The 19815-nt window shown below is 51.8% G+C and overlaps 2 protein-coding genes across 4 annotated transcripts in view; one reads left to right on the top strand and one right to left on the bottom strand.

The window, feature by feature from the left end:
• The window catches only part of PRKAG2 (protein kinase AMP-activated non-catalytic subunit gamma 2), a 323078-nt gene that overhangs the window by 56760 nt on the left and 246503 nt on the right, over positions 1 to 19815 (top strand). Inside the window, exon 1 of one of the 3 annotated variants that reach the window (XM_033193596.1) lies at positions 2069 to 2600. The exons of the other annotated variants lie outside the window; for them this stretch is intronic. The gene's annotated coding sequence lies outside the window, so the exon portion shown is untranslated. Of the gene's footprint in view, positions 1 to 2068; positions 2601 to 19815 lie in introns of those variants that run through there. 3 annotated transcript variants of the gene reach the window in all.
• LOC117073336 lies at positions 9740 to 10507 on the bottom strand. Its single transcript, XM_033194148.1, is given in 3 exon segments — positions 9740 to 10024; positions 10360 to 10398; positions 10400 to 10507. Coding segments are annotated over 3 exon segments (432 nt in total).

Genomic DNA, 19815 nt, shown 5'->3' on the forward strand with positions numbered 1-19815 from the left:
ATCCCAGTCCCTGAGACGTGGAATTGCCGCCGTGAGAACTGCAGCGTCATCACACCCCATAAGTCACTCTCAGACGCTTGTCTCCAAGTGCAGCAAACCTCTGAATCCTTTGGATGACGGTGCCCATATCCCTGACATTTCCAGCTTTTCCAAGCAAAACCAGTTAGGCTTTTTTCCTCAGGCTTGTATGTATGCTTTGGAATAAAGCACACAGAAAATAAAACAGGCCCAGCTCACCCAGCAAGGCTAGTTCCAGAACCAGCAGGAGAAAATACTGAGATTGGCCGGATCTCTGGTCAACCACTTGCATCAGTGCCCATGGGGCTGGCTGCAGGCTGCAGGCGGTTTGGCCCTTCCATCTTCGCCAAATGGCTCCAGCTTTCTGCTAAACCTCAGGTTTATGCTAGCACTGCCCTCTGGTTCCAGAATAATCCCGCACATCCCAAGATGATGCTTATTTCTGTCCTGATGCTTGTTCATCCATGATCCCAACAGCAGCCCTGGGAGGTGTGCGGAGCAAGCATTTCCACTCAGCTTGGTTTTTCAGAGGAAGAACTCAGGTTCAGAGAAATGACTGAGCCAGGACTTGGACTGGGTTTGTTGACACAGAATATTAGTGCACTGGTCTGAAAGAGACCTGAGGAACATTACATAAAACATGGCTCATTCTACAGACAAAAAAAGAGTTTCCGCTTAAAATGGCCTGCTCAGGTAGGCAACACCAGAGCTCAGGCTTGTGAGTTCCTGGAGCTATCTGGCCATGGCACTCCAGGCCTGTGATTTGTCAGGTCTCTGGGTGGACAGCTGGATGGACCATGACTGCCTGGTACCCTCCTGGGCTGAAAGTGATCTTAAGAAAGCTTCAGACTTCCAACCCTTATAGAAGTCCCCCCAAGTCCCAGCTGACTCAGCTGCCTTTTTGTCCATGAGTCTTAGTAGACGGCCATGCAACGTCCTTCTGTCCCCTCTCGGAAGCCTTCCTGCATATATCATCCACATGAATCTTTTTCCACCTTGTGCTGCCATCACCCTTACCTGAATAACACATTTGCCTTTGAGTCATAAGCTCGTGGAAGAAGCCTCCTTGTGTTGAATACCTGCAGGAACAGGTCACTCGATATCTTTGGAAGCAATTCCTCCACTGCTGAGAAGTTCAACTCTTGAGCAAGTTTTATTTAATGAGGGACATGGTGGGATTCTGAAATGGGGATCCTCATTTTCTCCTAACAATTCAAGTTCATTTTCTGCCCCACCAGCTTGTATATCCTTAGAGCCTGTTTTCAGGTCACCTGGGATTTGTTGTAATCAGGTACAGGAAGATATGCAGACTCAGGAATGAGTGTCACAAAGGAAGGAACTGAGGATGCTCACAGATCCCTGGAAGCAGGAGGCTTGGCACACCACTGCCGCGTGGGGAAGCACTGGGGTTGGGCAGGAGGCAGAGGGAGCAAGAGGGAGATGTGGGCAAGAGCCTTTATTGTGGTTTCTGTGAAGAATTTTAGGGGACTGTGGGTACAGGGGCTGTCCCTAGCTGTCTGGTACCTGCCCTGGGGTGATTAGGGTAGTGGGTGGTGGCCCAGGGTGTGAGAGCCCCCAGGAGGAGGCGAGGAGGGGGTCTGTGTCGGATGGCTTGCATAGCAAAAGCAAGCTCACAGGTGAGTTTCTTACTATCTCCAGGAATTGCCCAGGCGTGGGAGGGCAGTCCCTCCAGGATCAGCAAGGCGCTAGGTATCAAAGCATCAGAATACAGAAAACCAGAGACATGGCTGATACGGGCAGAGACCATGTTGTCTCCTGGATGTTTGTAGGCCGTCTGGTTGGAGTTGGGGGAATGAATTGTAGATGGGGACTTCACTAGCAGAGCCTTTTGGAAAGCCTCACCCATCCTTCTGGCCAGAGGGGGCAAAAAACCCTCATTCTTTATACTCCGAGGACAGGAATCCCCAGGGAGTTCAGATTTCTGAAGCCTTTGCCTGAAGTTAGATGGGAACAGTGCAGGGGTTGTGCTGGCCAGAGGACCTGGAGCCCGGAGCTGTCCACTGCTGCATCATCGGCCTCTGCTCCTGCCTCCCTCCATCCTGCTGCCTGTCTTTTTAAAAGCTCTGGTCCAGCCCTCCCTCCTGCTGGCTTGCCGTGTGGTAAGGAGTTTCCTCCCCAGCAGCCCCTGACACAGGTGGGAATGACAGTCTGCTGCAGTCCCATCAATGAGGGAATCTGCCCGAGTTCTGCCTGCATTTTGAGCAGCAAACCAGCTCCAGCCACCAAGACCGTTGCCTGTGCTGTCTTAGGCCAGCCCATGCTGTCTGCCAGCCGCTTGTTGCGCTGCCTTGGGGACTGGGAACACACCCAGCCCCAGTCCCCATCTGTTGCAGACATGCAGTGGCAGCGGCTCGGAGCACAGCCGAACCCTAGAAACTGCCTGTGCTGAAGGGGCTGGGAAACCCCTTCTCTGATGGGCCTTTGGAGTGAAGCAGCAGGATTTGTCAGAGCTGGGAGTGCCGCCCGTCCCCGCCACTCGCATCCTGCCATCCAGCAGCTTACAAGCCTGCACTGCTTCTTAGCATCTGGAAGAGAGGACCTCCAGGACCCCTTGGGGCTGAGTAAGCAGACCTGTGGGAGCTGGCTTTCTAAATGCGTGGTGATTGTGCATCCCTGGGTGTGTGCTTTTCCCCTCACGATGCTTTGTCTCCTTGGTGTGCAAGACTGATGCTGAATTGTGGCTTTGTTCTCCACGAGCCTCTTATTAAATCAGATACCCCAAGGCTGAACAAAATGTTCCTTCTCTCCACGGCAGCTGTATGTTTTCTCCTTACATAACTTTTTCTTGGTGATTTAAAGAGCATCACTAGTGAAGGTGGTACGTGTGTGGGCGTGTTCAGCTCCATTCCTCTCTGAGTCTGTCTCTCCTCCCCTGCCAGGCTGCCAGGCTGAGCAGAGCTGCTGCACACACTGGGTCCTGGGCACGGGGTCTCCTCCCTGCCTTCCCACCCTGGCTTGAATTCCCCTTACTGGAGCTGAAATCTTAACGAAGTTGTCATTCTTTGCCAGGCCTTGCCTTTCCTGAGCCATCACTTATTACATTTGGCCCAAACGGAAAAGACTGGGGATGATGTGGGGGCTTTGGGGATGGCCCACCGTTTTCTGGGGACTCTCTTGACCCCATACACATTGAAGGGTATCTTGGCCTCCTGCAGATCGTGGAGCCCAACAGCTTACTTGTTGCTTGCTGAAGTTGTGGGGAATCCAGTGAAAAAGCAGATGGGAGGGGAGTGGGGGAGAGAGGAAGGGAAGGAAGAGAAGATGGTAGATGGCCTCCTCAATGACTGAACCGTGGGCTGTCTGCGCTGTCTGGTGGAGAGGAGGAGGGGGAGGCTGGGAACCAGAAACCCTAACTGTTGAGTGAATTTGCAGCAACAAGTAGAGCTGCAGGCTGGAAAGTGCTAGATTCGGAGCTCACCCAGTATCCCTCTTCTCGCCCTCACTGACATTGATGCATGGCACTTTGAGTAAGCCATGTCCTTTTTTTTTTCATTCCTTACAATTGCCTTCCATAAGCCAGAGGCTGGCTGTCTGCTTCAAGTCTGTGATTCAGGGTCCTTGAGTCCTGGTGATTGGGAGTGACCTAGGGGTCACTCGACCCTCCTCCTGGGGGAGGCTTGATTCTGTGCATCTGAATTTTCAACGCAGGTGGAGAGCAAAGGTGATAGTAAACAACTGAAGCCTGGGCTAGCAGGGAATCCGGCGTTGATGGCGTTAAGGATTGTAGGTGCTGGAAGATGGGGAGAGGCCTAGGGATACAACCAGGATGCAGGCAGGAGGCCCCAAAACATAAATTGAGAATTCGGGGACTGCTAGGTGTGAATAGGTGAGAGTAAGTGAGAGGGGGAAGCTCCCTGGGATGCAATCAGAGTAAGCCGGCACCCTGGGGCTCCACACGCACTGGGCAGGCTCTGACTCACCAGAGAGGCCTCGCAGTAGGCCTCTTAGGTCTGGGGGCTTCTCACCTTCCAACTGCTTCCCCAGCTTGCATGGAAACTTCCAAGGACTAGAGAAATCTCAGGTGGTTTTTTTTTCAGCCCAGCAGTAGTAGATCTTGAGAGGCACACACTTATAAAGAGGAAACGGAGGGTTCAATGGTTAAATTCAGTGAATATAATTGAAAATCTAAAATATTTAATCTTCTTTGCCTAAAGTCACAAAGGGATTCAGCTGGAAAGAGAAGCCAGGTGTCCTGCGGTCCAGCCTGGTCTTTTGAAGTCGGGAGTGGGGTGGGTGGTGGAGGGGAACGGAGGCTGCTGGACTGAGGTTGGGTGGACCCAGTCCCTAAGCCTGGTCTTTGTGTTTGTTATCCCAGCTCTGGCTTCTCTTCAGGTCCTGTCCCAGGGTGAAATTAAACATCAGCACTCTAGCAAAACAAACTCTTGAGTCCTGTGTCCCAGGCATTGACCTTTCCAACAAGAGGAAGATGCTTGACCTCCTCACTTGATAGTGTTGGATAACCAGGGGTCACTGGAACTGCGGGTTCTAATTTTGTGTTATTCTTTCAGCTCAGCTGTTAACTAATAGAATCCATCTTGGATTTATCCAACTCCCTCACAGCGCTCTTTCAAACTATTGATCTTTTTCTTCCTTTAAAAGTATTCAGGTCCTGGCCAGGCGTGGTGGTTCACGCCTGTAATCCCAGCACTTTGGGAGGACGAGGTGGGTGGATCACAAGGTCAGGAGATCGAGACCATCCTGGCTAACACGGTGAAACCCTGTCTCTACTACAAAAAAATTATCTGGGCGTGGTGGCGGGTACCTGTAGTCCCGGCTACTCAGGAGGCTGAGGCAGGAGAATGGTGTGAACCCAGGAAGCGGAGCTTGTAGTGAGCCAAGATTGCACCACTGCACTCTAGCCTGGGCAACCAAGTGAGACTCCGTCTCAAAAAAAAAAAGAAAAAAAAAAGTATTCAGGTCCCTCCTCCCAAGAGATGCCCCACAGACCAGTCTCACCACACCCCCTTCTAACAAACCCCCTTACCTCCTCTCAGACTCAGCCCGGGCCTAACAAAGGTGAATGCCTGTACTTTTATGCATTACTTTGTATTAAGTTGTGTTCACTTCTTGTCGGTAGATTCAATTGATGAATCCTAATGCAGTCAGGTAGGAGTCTTATTTTCTTAGAAGGATCTGTCTCCACGTTACCTCTTGCACTGCTGTTAGCTGTCTGTATTGCATATTCTGGTAAATATTGATTGATTGATTAGGCATCTGGCACCATGTGTGGCAATTTCATGAATGTTAATTATTATAATTTTCATGATGATCCTGGGAGATTTCCCTTCTATACAAGGAAATTGAGGCTCCATGAATTTGAATAATGTACTAAGATTGCATAACCAGTAAATGGCAAACTGGAGCTCAAACTCAGGCCCTCAGACAACTCCAAAGTTGTCCTTCCGACTGCATTTATGAGTCACATGGTAAATTGTCTGGTAGTGAAAACTTGCCTTGAGCTCTTGTTGGGGGCTGGTGACTTAGCAGGAAACCTAGGTTGGACCCACAGGCAAGTGGCTCGTTCAAGGTTCGATACCTTCCCTCCCTTCCTAGTGGGCAGGCTTGTCCTGAGGCCTTAGCAGCCCGGCACCAGTGGGACAGTGCACTGACCTGTCATCAGCCCTGCACACCTGTCAGCTCTGCACACCTGTCAGCTCTGCCCACTTTGCAGCCAAGCCTTTCATCAGCCTGAACCAAACATCCTTCCCACGAGTGTGAGTTAAGACCCTGGAGTCCTAAAAGGGTTTAATGTGAGACTGCAAAGCTCTAGCTTCAATTACTAAAATCTGAGTTAAGAGAAAAATAGAATGGAATCAAAAGCACGTGATGCCCAAGAACTGGGGGTGTTCCTTCTTCACTCCAGAGGCCTTGGCCCCAAGAACTGAGGGGGTGTTCCTTCTTCACCCCAGAGGCCTTGTGGCCTGGGCCTGGCAGAGCATTCTGCTGTTCACACCCTGGCTACCATGGGCAAATCATTTCCTTCTCCGGAGCCTGATTTTTCTTCTAAGAATGGAGACAGTACCTGCCTCACAGGACTAGGGGGCAGCTGGCAGCACATAATAGATGCTTAATAAATAGGAGGTCCCTCTCTTCAGGTGAGCCTTCAGCTGTGGCCTGTCCTGGCAGGACCCAGCAGAACACCTTCTAAAGCAGTGGGAGCAACTGAGTTTTTGGTGGAATTCTCCAGGTCTTAGCACTTTGATTATTCATCAGGCGACGGGGGCCAGAGGGCTCTGGGTTCTGCAGGGTCCCTGTAGTTCCCTTGCTGCTCCAATCCCATCTGTCCTAGCTGGTGGTTCTGCCCCACCTGTCATACATGGATAGGGTCTGCCCTCTCCGCCGCCTGGGATCCCATGGTGGTTCTGCTACTGCCACCTTCTGCAGGTCACTGGGCATGTCCGTATGGTCTTCCTCGATCATAAATCTCCTCCTCGGTACCCCGTGCACCTCTCCCCCTGTGCTCTGGCACAGGGGAGGTGGGGAGAGAGCAGAAGAAAAGCAAAGCCAGACTTAGGGGTTTGTTTTGATTTTATTTTGTGGGCAAGGTATGTGGTGGCATTTTATTGTTTAATGTCTGCTTTTAGGGAGTCTGCCATCTGCCTGGTGATAATGGCTGCAGCTCCTTAGTCACCAGCGAGCTAGAGCCTGGCTGTGCAGATTCCAGTAAATAAGATAACAGACGCTCGGCGGGGCTGTGGGGACAGAGCCAGCCCATGGGCTGCAGGCGCTGCCAGGAATTGCCCCACTACTGTGTTGTGGGGGTGGCAACTTTAGGGGGTTCCAGGCAGCCCAGGGTGGGCCCTCTGGGCAGAGTGGAGGGCTGTGGAGTTGGGGGCCCCTGTTCTTCCCCAACTTGGCTTTCCTTTCCTTTTTGGTCATGGGCTCTTAGAGTCTGGGGGCTCCTAGGACAGGGTTTTGCTGGTGCTTGGAGACAGAACCAGCTGCAGAATCAGGAGCTGAGGACAACGAGAAGCAGCACCAAGCCTCTGAAACCTCGTGGGCTTTTCTTTTCTCACAACCCAAACAGCTGATGTTTTCGACCTTAAATGAAGACGTTCTTGCTTTGCAAGCTGCGTTGGCCAAGTCACATTCAGAATCATGTTTTAACTGGGGGTGGAATTGCAGCTGACAAATGTGAGCATTTGGGGGTGCTCTAAGGCTTTTCTAGAAGGTCTAGGGTCCACTTGCATGTTGCAGAAGGGAGAACTGGGGTGGCTTGTGTTAGCGAAAAAGTGGGAAGGGAACAAAATATTATCTTCACTTGGTGTAAAGAGAGTGCACAAGACTCCAGGTAACCTGGGGCCAGTGAGCAGCATCTTCCGTGGACCGTGGTAGGTGTGGGGCTCTTTCTCGGGGCCCATTGCTGTGGCTCGTACCCTGCCTGTGGCTCTGGGGTGGCTGACCTGGAGGCTCTGGCACTCTCCCTAAACTGTAGCCATCAGATGGTTAGATCCTGCCCTCCCGTTCCATTCATCAAAGCAGGGAAATGTGCAGAGACACTTTTAGAAATATTTTCACCAATAAGCATCTGAAGGGTGATTACTACTTATCCAAACAAATAGGTAAGAACGATAACCTTTCACTGCTATTCCCCAAATTCCCCGAGGTTTTCTAGTACCTAAGGCCTTCCCGCCACAACTCTGGCAGGAAATAGGTAGCTCTTCAAAGGTGAGCTTTCTGGATAACGGAGCTTCCCCCAATAAACGGTGCTTGATTTGGGCTCAGCCTGGTGAGTGCTGCCACGTCAGAGTCGAGTGAGCTGGCAGGGAACCTGGAGTATCCTTGGAGTGGGTGTTTGCATCTGAAGAGCAAGCAAGAATGACATGCTTTTAACAGAAGACCAATGTGAAGGCAACGTTCCTGTGCTGAGAAGACTGGTGGGAGGACACTGCAGCGAGGGCCCGCCAGAGTCCCCTCGAAGCTCGCCAGGTAGAGCGGCCACCACGACCCTGGAATGAGGCCCATTCTGACACCTGCTGTGGAATGCGAGAGTTTCTGGATGATCCCCGCTGCTGATTCTGCACCCATCTCGGGGTGGGGGTATGAGGGAAGGGGCTAGGCTGGCCTAGGGATTCACCTGTTTTGAAAGCAGAATTGTTCAGATTCGAGAAGCCCACTCGCCCCTCTTGGGATTTGCCCTTAAGGTTAGGCCAAGACCCAAGTCAGGCATTTATGCAGGATGGCCAAGCCTGGCTGGGAGCCAGCTGCAGGCATCTGCCACCACCCCCTCCCTCTGAGTCACCCCACACTCATCTGAGCAAGGCGTAGAGCCCTGAGACGTGCTCACTGGCATCTTCCAACACGAACTCCACGGGGAAGACTGGAAGGAAGGGTGGCCCTGGAGTGGAGTGGGGGGAGCACGGGAGAGAGTTGTGCTCCCAGCAGGCCTGGGTCTGGGCCTGGGCGTGAGGAGCTTTAAGTGCCCCACTGGGGCGTTAGGATAGCCAAGGCTTAGGATAGCCTTGGATGCTGGCCCAGGCCCCTTGGGGGTCTCACAGGCTGCAGGACTTGCAGCTGCTCCTCCCTGGCTGCCTGGAGGCCGAGCCTCAGGCCGCGCGGCCATCTGTCGTGGTTCGCCTCCGAGGAGAGTCTTGGGAGGGGCTTTCTGAGGCTTCTTTTTTTTTTTTTTCCCCGTTCACCTTCTCAAAGCCTGACTTGATCTATGAAAACCATCTCCCTACTTTCTCCTGAGTGGGGAGAAAAGATGTCAATGGGTGGCCCAGGGCCCCTCGTGTTTCTCCAAATTCCCCACAACCTGCACTAGACTCCCTTGTTCCAGCACACATTCCTGGGTCTTGCCCACCTGCTGAATGCACGTCACCAGGCACTCAGCCGTGCCTTGTGTGCACTTCAGACCGGCTTTGCAGGAGAGAGGCTTCCTGTTTCCCTGCTGTTCTTTTATCTGAAGAGCAAGATCATTGACCTTCTTGCCTACAGTCCAATTGGTCATTGAGTCTAGCAGTTTCCCACCAAATCAGTTTCACCTATGAAGAGAGATAAGTAAATCCTTGTGCAATTAAAAAAAAAAAGAAAAGAAAAAAGAATCTAAAGAGCATGATGATCCCAACGATCCCAAATGCCGGGGCACTGCAGTTCAGCCAGCTACGCCTTTTCTGGAATACTGTCAACAAACTAGAGTCCTGCCAGATACACTTGACAATGAAATCAACCTGAGCATCACCCAATCTCTGGCGCTGGAGTCAGTTGCCACCACTTTGACAAAGTCTGGAGTGCAGTGAGTGAGGACACTAGGTGATAGGTGGGGAGCCCAGCCCACTGTGGCCAGGGTTCCTCACATTTAAATATCTGCTGTCTTCTTGCTGCAGGGCGGTCCCTGTACTTACTTGGGCAGAGGGAAGGGCATAGTTTGTAGGGAGGGGTTAGGAAATTATGGCTTCAGCCCCTTCCCTCCTCCAGGCCCTTCCCTCGTGTCCCGGGTTCCCACTACAGGCTTCCACGGACTTTTCTTCGCCAAGTGATTTTTCTGTTTGGCCATCATCTCCACCGCATCCAGATTTATCTCTTCTCTCCCCTAGGCCTTTTGGGTCTTCTTCAGAGAGTAGCTAATCCAATAACCGGCCAAGTCAGAGAAGGGTTTGGATGCACAAGTTCTCTCTCTTGGCTTCCTTTGAAATGCTGCCCTGACCCAAGTGAGGGGCCCGGGAATAGGCAGTGGAAACGGTTGTGTAGGTTTGGGACATCACACCCTGCTGGGACTTACCTGTTGGAGAAACTGGGCTTTTGGTGGCGAACAAATCATTCTTCCTGCCTCCGTGGCAACTGTGCATCTAAGCTGGGTTCTGGAAGGCGCAGTGCTGGCCATTTCAGATCACAGGTTGGGAAGAAGGGGCACTGTGCCCGATCTGATAGGTGTAACACGCCATGGTGCTTTGGCACCAAGAGGCCAATTGAAACTGGAGAGTTTTAGAGAATAAAGTGTGACTATCACCCACAGCACAGCTGCTTCCTGAAAATTCCGCTCCCACTGCATGAAAAAGCACATGGAGTATTCCAGGATTCTTAATATAGGCATTTTCCCACGTTCTGTATATTGCTTGTTTTTCTTTCCCTACCGCATGGGTCTGCTGGTAGTTGACTGGCCACTTTTTGGTCAGCTTTATTGAGGTATAATTTACATATAATGCCCCTCGATTGACAGTATACAATTAGGTGCATTGTCGTAAATGTGCACAGTCATGTGACCACCGCCACGGTGTGATCTGGAACATTTCGGCCGCTCCAGAAGGTCCCTCTGACCCTTTACAGCCTCTGCCCTCCCCCACCTCCACCTTAAGACTTGAGGGTGGGTCCATGTCTTACGTTTGTATATCCCATGCCCAGCACAATTCCGAACCCAGTGTGGACACAAGTGATGTTTAAATGAGTACATTAGGAACCTTGGCTTTTTGTTTTGTTTTTTCCAAGGCTGGAGTGCAATGGTGTGATCTCGGCTCACTTCAGCCTCCATCTCCCAGGTTTAAGCGATTCTCGTGCTCCAGCCTCCTGAGTAGCAGGGACTACAGCATGCACCACCATGCCCGGCTTACTTTTTGTAGTTTTAGTAGAGATGGGGTTTCACCATGTTGCCCAGGCTGGTCTCGAACTCCTGAGCTCAGGTGATCCACCTGCCTCAGCCTCAAAGTCCTTGGGTTACAGGTGTGAGCCACTGTACCCAGCCAGCTCTGGCATATTTTAAAAATCCTCCCAAGACTCCTTCTGTCTCCTTCCATTGATCCTAAGTTTTGAAAGATTGTCCACCCAAGCGTTTGTTAATTAGTAATTTCTTCATTTAGTCACTCACTCCTGGTACCAGGCTTCCTGATCAGCATGAGATAATCAGCGTGACCGAAGTTGATAACATTCCAGCTGAAAGCAGAGACTTGCTGTTCTCGTTTGCCTATGCAGTCACGGGTGAAATGTGCAATTTCCTTTCCACTCCTTGAGCACTGCCAGACCTTCCATTGTTACTTTTGGTTATCTCTCACCCTAGACCAGAAATCGCCAGTCTTCATCACTGGCCTCTGCCTTTTTCTTTTTTCTTTTAATAATAAATGAGGAAGTTAGCCCCTGAGCAATTTAGGAGCTCACCCGAGAGCACCCCAAAAGGCTTGAAGTTTACAGGGATTTTTCTCTGTCTTGAACTGTTTCTTGTTGTTGTAGTTGTTGAGATGGAGTCTCGCTCTGTCGCCCGGGCTGGAGTGCAATGGCGGGATCTCGGCTCACTGCAACCTCCACCTCCCGGGTTCACGCGATTCTCCTGCCTCAGACTCCTGAGTAACTAGGACTACAGGCGGCCACCACTACGCCCAGCTAATTTTTGTATTTTTAGTAGAGACAGGGTTGGCCAGGCGGGTCTAGAACTCCTGACCTCAGGTGATCAGCCAGCCTCGGCCTCCCAAAGTGCTTGGACTACAGGCAAGAGCCACTGTGCCCGGCCTGTCCCAAACTGTCACCAAGGATTTGATGTGTCCCTTCATTCTGCCTTCCTGAGCTTCCTTTCACTTGTACATTGGGGAAGGATCTTGGCAAACCTGAGGGTAAGGTGGAATCTGCCTCTTTCCTCTCATCAAATCTCTGAGAAGGAAGCCTCTGTGGTAACCCGGGGTTCAGTAATTATAGCATATTGCCCCTAAACTCAGCGAAGTATTTTAAAGTGATAACTCATGTTTTCCAGATGAGTCCCAGGCATCACAGCCATGTCTTTGTTAACTCATATGTGTTTCTATACTTCTATATGCCAACTCATTTTCCAGTAGGAACTCCTATGATTCCCAGTTTTTAGATTAAAAAACAGAGAAATGAAGTAACTTTCCAGGGTTGCATAGTCACAAGATCACCTATTGCTACATAGCAAACCACCCCAAAACTTAAAAATATGATTTGAAATCATCTTTCATGGATTTAGGGGTCATCTGGCTCAGCTGAGTTCTCACTGGGGGTTTCTCCTATTTGAAAAGTCAGGTGGCGGCTGAGCCTGGCTCATCCTAGAGGCTCCTTCACTCTCATATTGGGCCCCTGGGCTGGCTGTGCAGCTCTTCCTCCATCCGTGCGGCCTCTGCATGTGGCTGGCTTGAGCTTCCTGATAACATGGTGGTCTTGGTGCAGATTCCTAACGTGGCAGCTGGTTTTACCCATGGCAGACATTACAAGAGATCCAGGAGGAACTGCGAGGTTCCTTCTCACCTAACCCAGAAGTCAGGTGGTGTGGTTTCTGCTGCATTTCTGTTGAGCACAGCTGCCCAAACTCAAGGATGGAAGAACAGATTCACCCACTCAACAGAAGACAGCATATGTACGCAGGGTGGGACGACATTCCTAGTGGCTGTCCTGAGGACCACTCACGCCATGGAGCCCCTGTGCCCACCATGCCTTGAGCCGCTTCTGCAACAGCTTTCAGACTTTGACAGAAAGCCACGCGAGGAACTTCACATCATGACCTATTGGATATTCACATCCCAGAAAACTCCTGGAGCTCTGGTTTTGTTCCATGAACAGCAGCTGCAGCAAAACCTGTGTGTCGTCAGTGGATTTTATGACCTATGTCCTACTTGCAGTTTGAGAAGCAGTTCACACGATGCTACCTCAAGTGCCAACTCTGTGCTGCGATGGAACATCACAGACTAAAGAAAACAAATGTCAATTTGGGCTACACAGATGCCACTTCTCACCAACCCAGCAAAAGCCCAGCCCAGTGTTCAATGTTCATTCCTTTCTCTAGGCTGGGCACGCAGATTGCCTGGGGAGAACTGACCTACTGTGATCTCTTGACTCTGCCCTTTAAGCCTTGAAAATAGGGCAGTGCAGAGTAAGAGAGGGCCAGGTGGGCCACGGGGAGTATCTCCCAGGTAGCTTCGGTTTCCCTCCACCTGTGGAGCTCCCCTTTCTTCTTCATGGACCTCTCCAAAGGCTGTCTCCCAGATTCATTTGAAAACAGGTCTTTGGGAAATGTTGGCACCCTTGGCCATCTGGAAGGTCAGAGTCCACTCACTTTGGGTACAAAGACCTGGGACGTGGCAGCCTCGTGTTGCACAAGCAGGGGGAGGTCTCCCTGGGCCTCATGAGTGCAAAGGGCAGAGGTTCATGATCCAGGGGGCTTCCGGGATCCACTGGTGAGAACCAAGAGTGAAGCCAGAAGCTCTGGCAGTGCCGGGATGAACTACACAAAGGGGATGGTCCTCTGGCTCTAGGGATGTCCTCCAGGACCTGACCCAGAACCTTCTGCGCTTTCTCCATGAGAAAGAAAGTTTCCAAACCCTTCTGACAGATGTAGGTGACACACGCGGAGGCCACACTCAGGGAGGGGTTTCCTCCTGCCTCTCAGCAGCCACCAGGCCCTGCAGAGAGGCCTGGGCTGCACGGGGACTGCATCCTGCACACAGGACACGAGTCAGGGACACCTCAGTGACCAGGCCCTGCTCACGGAGGGGTCCAAACTCTGTCCTAAGAGATGATGACTTTTAACCCCATTCCTAGGACATGAGATGCAGGCTTTTTGCTTTTCCTTTTTTGGAAAAACAAAGCCGCAAACAACCCCCTGTTTTTTGTACCTGACTCCCCGCTGGCGCAGCAGCTGATCTGGAAGTCTCTCCTCCTCTGGTGACTCTGGCCTCACATCTCAGCAGTTTTCTTCCCTCTCCTCCTTATGTAACAAGCCCCTCTAAAACAGAATGAGTTTCTTGGCAACCAAACACCAAAAAAATAAGAAAACCTAGCAAATTCCCTTGTTTAGGTTCATTAGCGCCATGGTTTGCAGCCTTGAATCCCCAACCAAGAAACTCAAGCTTTTCTGCACCATGTGGTCTCCCCCAAAGAACCAGCTGCCCAGTGAGCCCTGTGAGGGGTCCTCTAGCCCCAGACATTCTGAGGCCACCTGGTGCCTGCAGCTGGTCCCTGGCCTCCATCTGGAGCCCTCTGTACTTGGTCGTCATTGTCCCAGCCTGGGGGGCCAAGGGCCTGGGCCTGAGAGATGGGGACCTGGGTTCTCAGACCCTTCTCCCAGCTTCCTTGCTGCCCAGCAAGGTGTTTCATCTCCGAGTGTCTCTAATCTCATTTCTCTTCTTGGTCTGAGCACTGAGCCTCAGACCGGATCCCACCGATCTTCTGACCCTGAGCCTGGGAGCATGGCATGCACCTTCCTCTGTGTTCTAGAAGGACCTGAAGCCATGGACACAGGAAGAATTGACCTCTCCAGCTCCCGTTTCCTGGTGAGCCTATGATTTTCAGCATCTCCGAGGAGCTGGGTGGGTGGTCCAGGCCTGGCGTGATGGGCAGTTGTTTGGCAGATGAAATTGAGGCCATCTCTGGCCATTTGCTGCTATTGCTTTTTAAAAATTCAGTGGATTTTACTTCTGAGCAGTTTTAGGTTTACAGAACAATGGAGCAGAAAGTACAGAGGGTGCCCATCTGCCCCTCCCTGACCCTGCAGCCCCCATGCCAATTTCTCCTGTTGTTCGTGTCTTGCATTACGATGGCATGTCTGTTACCATTGAGATTCTATTGATACCTTCCTATTAATCGAAGTCCATAGTCGACCTTAGGGCTCACTCTTGGTGTTGTACATTCTGTAGGTTTTGACAAATGTGTGATGTTGTGTGTGTGATGTTGCGTGTCCACTATTACACTCACATGCAGAGCAGTTTCATTGCCCTAGGAATCCCCTGTGCACCACCTGCCCATCCCTCCCTCCCTCACCCAAGCCCGGCCTGCCATCACTTCCTTCGGCATTTGTCCTGCTGCTGTCCTGGAACTGCTCATGCCCTGGAGCCTGAACACAGGCTGTATCCACCAGGTGGCAGTGACCAGCGCAGCCCTGGCGCCCACCTGGATGTGTTCGAAGGAGTGTCGTTGCAGTGCTAGGAGGAGGGAAGGCCTGGAACAGAATCTGTGCTGGGAAGGCCTTGGAGGAGCTGGAGGGGTAGAGTCTAGACACCTCCTGTCTCAGAGGAGGAAACTGATGACCAGAGATGGGAGGTGACTTTCAAAAGACACAGCTGGTTAGGCAGAAATCTATATCCAGGCCTGCCTCGCTGAGAGGGGAGAGGTTCAATTTATCTTTTTAAACAAGAGTTAAACTTATAAAAAGACCAAAAAACAAAATTGTAAAAGAGCTAGCAGCGTGGCTGTTTCGAGTGTCATCAGCCTGTCTGTGAGGGATTCTGGCTGGTGTGAGGTTCTGGAGGGGCGGCATACCTGCCAGGCGTCTTCACATCCCACCTGGGAGCTGCCTGCAGAGTGGCCCTGGTGATGTGGCCTGGAATGGGGAGTGGCAGACACCTTCTCCCGTCCTGGCTGGTCTCCACGCATCTGCTGCTGGCTAGATGCTGGCCGGCGGCACCTAGAGCCCCTCCGTGCAGTGTCGACGCCCCGTCAGTCTGGAGGACATGACAGGTTCCATGGCTCCTGGGAAGTTCCTGGAGCAGCTGCTGCCTGCATGGCTGAGATCACAGGCTGAAGGGCTCTGGGGAAGTGCGAGATTCACACACGGTGAATGACACCAGAAAGGGATTTGGAGCACAGGCTTTGTCCTGTCGCTGGAGACAAGATGCAAAAGTGCCCACAGAACCCAAGTCAGAGCATGGCTTTGTAGAATTATAACATTTGCTACATGTCCAGTATAGCCAGGCCCATGTGAGGGATGGCAAGCCCATTGCAATCTTGTAAGAGTTGCTGTTACCGGCTTATGTCATGGAAACATAAACTAGAAAGTCAGAAGCAGCTAGAAGAGCATGACATAATCAAAAGAGACCTTGGTTAGAAGTTGCAAGACCAGGATTTGGTTCTGGCTGAGTCACGGCACTACCATGTTGTTTTGAGCAACTTGCTTGAATCTCTGGACCTCTGTTACCCCACCTGTAACACAAGGGCCTTGGAGAATTTCTGAGACCACTTCCATCCTAATACCCCGTGACTGCCCAGTTCTCTGGGTTTGGGTGTTAGAGACGAGGGCATCCGCAGCAGGCCTGGGCCAGTTGGGAACGGGCACCGCTCGGCAGGCGGCTGGGGCGGGTGGTTGTCCCCAAAGGTGTAATTGCTATTCTGGGTCTGGGGTGGCCTGGGGACAAGGCCAAGCTGCCCTGCAGGTCAAAGGGCCAGGGCAGGAGCAGATGCGGGGGGTGAGAGGTGAGGAGGGAGGGAATCACCACATCCTTGTGGTAATAAAGAGATGTGATGTTCTGTGTTCTTAACTCCATGCATATTTCTGGGCACAAAGTATGGAGAGGGGTAGAGGGCTTCAGCCAGGAGAGGAGAACAGATGGTACCCATTGTTTCACACTTCTGGTGACACCTTGGGGACAGAAGGTCAGCTCCTCTCTGTTCCCGGAAATCTACCTGCACAATTTCAAAGCTCATCTAACACAGGATTTTTCGGACTTCTTCACCCACAACACAAGAGGAAGTACATTTTATTCCGGCCCTGTACAGCGGCTCATGCCTGTAATCTCAGCACTCTGGGAGGCCAAGGCGGGTATATCCCTTGAGCCCAGGAGTTCAAGACCAGCCTGGACAACATGAGAAAACTCCATCTCTACTAAAAATAGGAAAATGAGCCGGGCATGGTAGTGCACACCCATAATCCCAGCTACTTGGGTGGTTGAGGCATGACAATCGCTTGAACCTGGGAGGCGGAGGTTGAAGTGAGCCAAGATTGCGCCACTACACTCCAGCCTGGGTGACAGAGTGAGACTGTATCTCAACAAAACAAACAAACAGGCCGGGTGTGGTGGCTCACGCCTCTAATCCCAACACTTTGGGAGGCCAAGGTAGGTGGATTATGAGGTCAGGAATTTGAGACCAGCCTGGCCAACATGGTGAAACCCCATCTCTACTAAAAAATACAAAAATTAGCCAGGCATAGTGGTGTACACCTGTAATCTCAGCTACTCAGGAGGCTGAGGCAGGAGAATCACTTGAACCCAGGAGACGGAGGTTGCAGTGAGCCGAGATCACGCCACTGCACTCCAGCCTGGGCGACAGAGTAAGACTCTGTCTCGGGGAAAAAAACAAACAGAAGGTACATTTTATTCTATGTGTGTGTGAATCATTGAGACACAGGCTTCATGCAACCACGAGATGCATTCTTATTGTAATTCAGTTTTTGGTGGTTGTGCAATCCACTAAATTGATTTCATAATCCACTAACAAGTTGGGACTGTCAGTGTGAAGAGCTGTGGCCAGATGCTTCGGGAGTGGCCGGCTCACCCCGGGATGGAAGTGAGGAGACACGTGAAAGGTCCTCTATTCACCACGTTCAGCGTGGGAAGCCCTGGCGTGCTTTTTAAGTCCGTGGTATTTCCTCCTTCCTCTGAACTCCCTGTACCTTTTGATCTATAATGTGCCTGGCACAGAGCAAGTGGGTGAAACAAGACGGAGTGGAAGGAATCCTTGGGTACCCGTAGAAAGTGTTGGGGAAGAATCTTTTGATATATGGCTCTGTAAATATGGACAGTTGAGATTCTGAAAGCACTGATGTGGAAGCCTTTGCAGGCCTCAGCTCTGGGCCGAATCCCAAAGCCACATCTTGGGTAGCTGTTTGGGAGCAGAAATGAGGTCCCTGAGCCCTCGTTCAGAGGTATCCTCTCTCACACAAGGGCCTCCTACATAGAGGAGGGTGTGTCTCCGAGCCAGCCAGCAACTCCGTGACCTTACAAAAATGTCCCCGGGGTGCCCAATTTTATTGTAGTTCACGGTATCCCTCCTGCAGTTTGTCTTCAAGCATTAACCAAAACTGCTGGATGTGTACCCAGCGGGGAGTACCAGGCGGCGGTGGGGGGTGGGGGGTGGCAGGAAGCTGACTGTGGGGGAAGCCTCAGATCTGACCAGGGCCATTTGGGCCTATGCGGCAGAGGTCAGGCCGGGGCCATCTCACTTTCACCTCGTGGCTGGTTTTTTCCTCTCTGAAGTCTGGGCAGCCGACGACTGGAGGGTGTGGCTACAGCTGGCGGCCGGGCAGGGTGTGGGGCCTCGGGGCCTCTCCCTTGAGTCTTTAGTGCCCACAGAGGGCTCTATGCTGGTATTAGCTGGTGGTTTGGCATTTTATTTGTGAGCCAATAAAACCTCCCCAGAACCCCAGAGCTGGCCTCTTCACACCCTGTCTTAATAGCATCATAATGTCAGAGCTGAAGACAGCCCTGGAAGTGAAGGGCTGTCTCTCCGTCCAGGGGCTGGAAGTGGCGCATGAGGACATCGTTCCCTTATCCCGAGGTCTTGGTGTTTACTGGCCCCTGGGCCATCCTCAGTCATTTACACCCCAGCTTATGACCACTCTCCCAGTGTCAGCTCTGCAAGGGGAAAGCACAGAGGCTCATGGAATCCAGCCCTGGGAGGAGCCGGTGACTCAGGGGTGAATGAGACGCGGTCCTTGCCGAACTCCAACTGGGTGTGGAAGGAGACAGGTCCTCAGTGACAGGGTGACAAGATGCCGTGACAGACACTTGCGTGACTGTTACCCAGCTTGCAAAGGCAAGAGGATTGCCCCACTCTGCTGCCAAGGCTCAGAGATGAGGCTAGAAGGCGATCGTGGTGCTTTTCTAAACCTGTGATTGCCCTTCATGTACCATGAATGTTCTCTGACAGTCAAAGGAGGGTATTTGGCTATTTCCTGTTGTTCTCCAAGCACTGCCAGGATGATGGCCCTTCACATCGGTCTTTGTCCACTCGTCCAGCTGGGGCCATTGGGTGTCTCACTGGGGCCTGGGCAAAGTGAAGGCTCCATAATGTGGACAGAGATTCATAGTGTGGACAGAGAGCCCAGCTGATGACTGAGTGGACCCCATCCATCTATGCAGGGAAGGCTGAGAGCTTCCAAACAGTGGCCTGCTTTTACCCTGGACTCTCCCCATGTCTGTCCCCACCAGCTGGGGTGAGGAGGCCTGGGGCTCTGTGTTAGGCGGGGTCTCCAGAGAAAGAGAACCAAGAGGAGAGCTCCAAGCATATAGATCTCCTATTTTTCTTAATATACATATATTATATGTATATAATTACATATATAAAGAAAAATATGTATATTAAGGAGCTATAATCACATATTAACTATATATAATGCATATAAGATGATTAATATATACATTATTGTTATATATATATGTATATATGAGATTTGTTTGAAGGAATTGGCTCATGCGTTGATTGGAACTGAAAAGTCCCAAATCCAGTGGGCAGACGGACTAGAAGCTCAGGCGGTCGATGCTGCAGTCATGAAGCAGAATTTCCCATCCCGGCACCCTCTGTTTTCCCTCTTCAGGCCTGCTGCGGATTGGGGGAGGCCCACCCACATCATTCAGCATGATCTGCTTCACTGCAGGTCACTGATTGTAGATATTAACCACGTCTGCAAATACGCCCACGGCAGCCACCTGACTGGTGTTTGATTGAATCAGTGGGTGCTATGGCCTCGCCAGGCTGACACATCAAATTAGCCGTTACCAACCCCACGATGGGATGTGGTCAGTGGAGCCCAGCGCTCCCTGTCCCATAACATCCCCTCCCCTGTCCCCTGGCTGAGGCCTAGGGTGCCACCTATGGAGACCACAGTTACTCCGGATGGAGGCGGCAACCTGCAGCCCAGGCCACACCCTTGGAAGGGAGCTGGGAGGCTGCCTGCTGCTGGTCCTCGAGGAGACGGCTGCATGGACCATGCAAACACGCCCCCACACCTGCATGTCCTGGGGCCTCCTGGCTACTTGTCTCCTTCCTCATGAACTGTGAGCTGACCCAGACTCCTGCAGCCTCCACCCAACCTGAGTCTCTAGGTAGTGCCCCGTCCCCCACTCTCCCTCC

This window comes from Trachypithecus francoisi, unplaced genomic scaffold, assembly GCF_009764315.1.
Source record: "Trachypithecus francoisi isolate TF-2019V2 unplaced genomic scaffold, Tfra_2.0 Lachesis_group4, whole genome shotgun sequence".
NCBI lineage: Eukaryota > Metazoa > Chordata > Mammalia > Primates > Cercopithecidae > Trachypithecus > Trachypithecus francoisi.